Source organism: Haplochromis burtoni, unplaced genomic scaffold, assembly GCF_018398535.1.
Source record: "Haplochromis burtoni strain Fernald_Lab_line unplaced genomic scaffold, NCSU_Asbu1 Contig_248, whole genome shotgun sequence".
In the NCBI taxonomy this organism is placed as follows: domain Eukaryota; kingdom Metazoa; phylum Chordata; class Actinopteri; order Cichliformes; family Cichlidae; genus Haplochromis; species Haplochromis burtoni.
The window spans coordinates 626,566-632,616 of NW_024582609.1; the positions used below are offsets into that span (position 1 = coordinate 626,566).

The window sequence follows — 6,051 nt, forward strand, 5'->3', positions numbered from 1 at the left end:
GCTGAAGCCAGTGCATGTCCAGGCCCGTCTGAAGTTTGCCAGAGAGCACATGGATGATACAGCAGAGGATTGGGAGAATGTCATGTGGTCAGATGAAACCAAAGTAGAACTTTTTGGTATAAACTCAACTCGTCGTGTTTGGAGGAAGAAGAATACTGAGTTGCATCCCAAGAACACCATACCTACTGTGAAGCATGGGGGTGGAAACATCATGCTATGGGGCTGTTTTTCTGCCAAGGGGACAGGACGACTGATCCGTGTTAAGGACAGAATGAATGGGGCCATGTATCGTGAGATTTTGAGCCAAAACCTCCTTCCATCAGTGAGAACTTTGAAGATGAAACGAGGCTGGGTCTTCCAACATGACAATGATCCAAAACACACCGCCCGGGCAACAAAGGAGTGGCTCCGTAAGAAGCATTTGAAAGTCCTGGAGTGGCCTAGCCAGTCTCCAGACCTCAACCCCATAGAAAATCTGTGGCGGGAGTTGAAAGTCCGTGTTGCTCGGCGACAGCCCCAAAACATCACTGCTCTCGAGAAGATCTGCATGGAGGAATGGGCCAAAATACCAGCTACTGTGTGTGCAAACCTGGTAAAGACCTATAGTAAACGTTTGACCTCTGTTATTGCCAACAAAGGTTATGTTACAAAGTATTGAGTTGTATTTTTGTTATTGACCAAATACTTATTTTCCACCCTGATTTACGAATAAATTCTTTACAAATCCTACCATGTGGATTCATGGATTTTTTTTTCACATTCTGTCTCTCACAGTTGAAGTGTACCTCTGGTGCAAATTACTGACCTCTGTCATCATTTTAGGTGGGGGAACTTGCACAATCGGTGGCTGACTAAATACTTTTTTGCCCCACTGTAAGTTCTCGTTGCTAGTCTTAAGTTTATTTCCATAGTGCTTGGTTATCCTGTTTTGAGTTTTTTATGGTCCCAGTTTAGTTCCTTGATTATTTAATATTTTTCCCCTGTGTCGTTGCCTTCTGTGTCTCCCTCTGTGCATTTGTGTTTATGTGTTTGTATGAGTTCTTGTGCCTTGTTTCCCCTCCTTGTGTTTTATTCCATAATTTTTATCCATCCTCCACTCCTGTGTCATGTTCCCCAGTTTCCTGTTTTATTGTGAAGGTCTCGTGTTCCCATGTTCAGCGTATTTCATTTTGCTTCCCTTGTGGCGTCATGTTCATTTGTAGCAGCTGTGTTCCTCGCGGGTCCTCACTTCCCCCGTTATCCTTCTATGTATTTATCTCAGCATCTCGCTCAGTCCTGCGTTGCGATCTCCCTCATGGTTGTGTGTCTCTCCTTTCTCCCAGTTTAGTTTTTGTATTGCTGGCAATAAAGCTGTGTTGTTTTTTTTTTTTTTTCAATTTTCTCCGTGTATCTGCATAATCTGTAATCTGGTCCTCAGTTGGTTAAAAAAATTATTTAAATACAAACTTGACGAAGAACAGCGATACATGACATATTACACTATATCATGATTAAACTAAGCAAAAACACAGAAGCACTGTATGAAGTTTACCCTTATTGCTTTCATAGATATTGACAAGTAGGAGCCAAGTGCTGCGAATCAATTCCTTCTTCTTCTTTTGGCTGGTCCCAAAGAAGACCAGCCACAGCAGATCGCTTTATGCCTCTCATTTTATTCCTAGTATCCTTTTCTGATACATCAACCCAGTGGATGTCCTCTTTCACTACATCCATGAATCTTCTCAGTGTTGTTAGCTAATAGCGCTTTTCTACTCTTCTGAGCACTCAAAGCACTTTACACAACTTGTGCATTCACCCATTCACACCCATTCGCACCAGCACATTTTCTAACTAACATTCATACTCCGATGGATGCATCGGAGAGCAATCTGGGGTTAGTATCTTGCCCAAGGATATTTGGCATGCAGTCTAGGGGAAGCCAGGAATCAAATCACCAACCTTCCGATCAGTAGATGACCTGCTGTACCGCCTGAGCTACAGCCATTCAGTTTCCTTTGTCCAGTATATCCACTATCCCTCCTCTGCTCAAACAATCTGACTTGCAAGATGGTTTAGAAATGGTTTAAACATTCCAACAGTAACTAAAGCTTCCAACAGACCTTAAAGAAATAACCACTATGACTTCATGCCTATGACATCTGCATAATGTGTCGAAGAACTATCAACTGAAACTAAAGTACGGTGAATCAATCAGGCAAGTCATTAGGAACTCTTTGTCTTTTACAATGGGAGTGGTGTTAAAAAGAAATAAAGTTAAAAGAACAACTCACATTCAAAAAGACTCACACTCACTGGTAAACATTGCCCGCCTCAGTGTGATGGGCATAATTTTACCTGAGCCTACATTATGTTAACAGAAATAAAAAAAACAGACTAGTAAATGCATCAATAATAGACCACAAGAGTAGGATGCTCAATACCACAATACTTGAATAAACAAAATAAATAAGAGAATGGATGGATGGATGAATGAAGAAATAATGACCTCTTTGCAGATAATCATCATGAGACAATGGTTGCATTAAATCTTCATATTGAGGTGTCCAGGATGCGCTGCTGCTATCTTTGACAGGTGCAATATTTTTTTAAATTTTGTCAGTTGGTGTCAAGTGTCCCGACAAAGTGGCTGAAGTTTCTGAAGACAGCAGGTCATGCCACACTGCAGGAAGAGATCCCTGATGGGTCCGATGAGGGTAATGATGTGGTTGACCACGGAGACCTCGAGCTAAGCAACGGCCACATCCTGTGGTGCCGCGGCCTGAGCCGCATCCAGACACAGGTACGATTTCAGGCTTAAAGATACATTTGCGTCTCATGTGTTTTGCCAGATATCTTTTGTATAATTATCTGGTTAAAAATTCCTGAGGAGATTTAAATTTCAACTGGTTGTTGAACCACTGTTACCATCAGAAATCGTGATGTCATCAATTTGTGAAGTTTAAACTACAGAGTAAATCTGTCAGACAGGAAATAAAGTAATTGAATGATGTAGGACCTTATGTTTGGGCTTATTTTGATCAACAGTCAGAATCTATGTGGTTGAATGTCCTGTAAATCAGCAGTCCCCAACCCCCGGCCACGGACCGGAACTGGTACGTGAGTCGTTTGGTACCGGGCCGTGAGAGTTGAGGATTGGGTGTGAAATGTATGGTTTTCAGGGGTTTTATTGGTTATTTTGTTATCGTTTTTATCGTTAACTCAGTTTTCCTGGGTCTTTTTCACGTGTGTTATGAATAAATCTTCTTTTTTTCGGTACCGGTACTAGTTTTATTTTGTTGTATTTATCCGCGACACCTTAAAGGCCGGTCCATGAAAATATTGTCAGGCATAAACCGGTCCGTGGCGCAAAAACAGGTTGGGGACCGCTGTAAATGATCTACCTGAGTTGACTCACTGTCTCTGATCTGCCAGATCCGTGTGGTGAAGGCCTTCAGGGACAGTGTGTCTCCCTATGAATGTCTGGAGACACATGAATCTCGCAGTTCCATTCACAACTTCATGAATCATCCCGAGTTCCGTATTGAAGACTCAGAACCTCAGATCCCCCTCATCGATGAAAATGAGAGTGAAGATGATCCCCCTACCAAACGAAACTCTATTTTCATCCCACCGCCACTTACTGGATTGTCCAGCCAGCCGCCTCTCCCCTTCACCCCCAACGAGAACAACAACGCCTTGGACCGTGTCATCCCGTTACATAAGGACATCTCCAGGTCTGCACTGGTCCCTCCCAACTCAGCAGGACTACCACCCTGTCCAGGAAGCCCCTTGCACAGTCTGGAAACCTCACTCTGAAGCCCCTCCCTCCTACCTGAACACTTCCTGTTACTAAAGTATGTTCGTACTGTGTTTTTTATGGTCAGAATTCTGGTTCTTCTGGGAGCCATGGAAGGGAAAAAATTAAAAAGAGACTCACCAAATTGTTCCAACCAAGAGTTCATCTGCAGAAATGTTTCCAGATGTGCTTTTGTTCTGTGACAGCGACTCACACAGACTGTTTCCTTTTTTAATAGAAATGAACTTCTTGTTACTTAGGAGAATGTTGTTTGTGCAGGGAACAATGAGTAATCAGTTCTGATTGTGTACATATTCTGTTAATGTAGTTTTAAATGTGGGATGTTACAGTTTTTCAGCAGACCAGCTGATGGGAGCCGGTAGTGATGGTTCATGTTAGTTTTTTGTTAAGGATCTGTCACTGAAATGTTTAGTATTTTGTGTTGTAGAGAGAAAGTTTTGAGGGAGGTGTTTAATGTTGAATTTTATTTTAGTGTGGTTTTAGATTGAAAAAGTTACAAAAAAACTTATTAAAAGTTTCAAAAAATAGACTTTGAGAGCTGGATAACTTTGGTAAAGCATTACGTCAGACAAAAGAAGAGCTGTAGCAGTTATCAAAAGTCTTTTCAAAAATTTTCACAATGAATTCACTGGATTATAGAGCCTTCCAGTCTCAGGCTTTACTTCACACACATTTCCTAAGATATGTCGTTAGACAGTATGTGACAGCACAGCACTGAAATGTCGTCATCATTCTTCATCTATGTGTCAAAAATTTAACAAAGAAAAAGTGGGATTAAAAAAAAGGTAATGCTACTGAAATATGTATGTTTTGTTTTGTTGTTTTGTTTTTTGCAAAAAGATGATTCTTTACAATATTTTAGAAAAAATACATACATGTAAATAAGGTTACAAAAATGTAATATTTCAAGGATAACATTACAATTGCAAAAAATAAAAATGGGGGAAATTTGACAAACAAAACAAACAAATTAAACATGTTCAGTGTAAAAATAAAGCTCATATTTTCATCTTGCCATATTTCACTCTATCCTATAGCATGTCTGTGAAGGTTCTCAGTCATCCAGGTCATCGGACCACAGTGCACCTTCCCTTATCAGCTGGTAATATAGTGATGTTGTGGTCTTTGCTCAGGGAAGCAACTTACAACATTTCAAAACACCTTTCTACCATCCTGGCACCTCTTGTGGGGAACACCCCACATCACATCAAGAACTCCACAACTTCAACGACAAGGTCCAGAAACTTACCCTGGATCCAGATGAAACCATGGTGTCCTTTGATGTAGTCTCTCTCCTCACTTGCATACCCACCACGGAGGCAGTGGAGACTGTCAGAAAACGACTACAAGAAGACAGCTCCTTGGAAGACAGGACCAACTTCACACCCGATCAGATCTGCACACTGTTAGACCTCTGCCTTACCACTACATACTTCAAATACAACGAAGGCTTCTACAGACAAAAACATGTCTGTGCCATGGGCTCCCCCATGTCACCTATTGTAGCCATCCTTTACTAGACCTGGAGGAACCCTATTGTAGCCAACCTTTACATGGAGGAAGTGGAAAGGAAGGCTCTTGGCTCTTTCAAAGGAAGAGTACCCAGCCACTGGTACAGATATGTAGACGACACCTGGGTCAAAATCAAGACACAAGAAGTGGAATCCTTCACTGCGCACATTAACGCTGTGGATAAAAACATCAAGTTCACCAGGGAAGACACAAAGGACGACTGTTTGCCTTTCCTGGACTGCGCTGTGCACATTGAAGAGAACGGCAACCTCAACATCGAAGTTTACCGGAAGCCCACACACACGGACCAGTACCTCCTCTTTGACTCCCATCACCCTCTGGAACACAAACTTGGAGTAATTAGGACCCTACACCACCGGGCAGAACATGTTCCCTCTAAGCCTGAAGGAAAAAAGAAGGAACACACACATGTAAAGGAAGCACTCAAAACGTGCGGCTATCCTAAATGGGCGTTCTTAAAGTCAGCAAAGAGGCACAGAAAAGAAGATCAGACACCAGCGAGGGAGGATAAGAAAGACAGACGCAACAACATTGTCATCCCCTATGTAGCCGGTGTATCAGAAAAACTCAGGAGAGTTTTCTCCAAGCATGACATCCCAGTGTATTTCAGACCCAGCAACACGCTCAGACAGAAACTGGTTCACCCGAAAGACAAAACGCCAAAACACAGACTTAACAATGTGGTGTATGCTGTACAGTCAGTGTTGGGGAGTAACGGAATA

The 6,051-nt window shown here is 42.1% G+C and overlaps 1 protein-coding gene across 1 annotated transcript in view; it reads left to right on the plus strand.

Moving 5' to 3' along the window:
* The window catches only part of LOC102289237 (plasma membrane calcium-transporting ATPase 1), a 36,837-nt gene extending 32,196 nt beyond the window's left edge, over positions 1–4,641 (plus strand). The window contains exons 21-22 of the mRNA XM_042227189.1: positions 2,600–2,779; positions 3,412–4,641. Coding sequence (XP_042083123.1) covers positions 2,600–2,779; positions 3,412–3,795 — 564 coding nt within the window. The 3' untranslated portion in view covers positions 3,796–4,641. The remainder of the gene's footprint in view (positions 1–2,599; positions 2,780–3,411) is intronic.
* Positions 4,642–6,051: the final 1,410 nt, after the last annotated feature.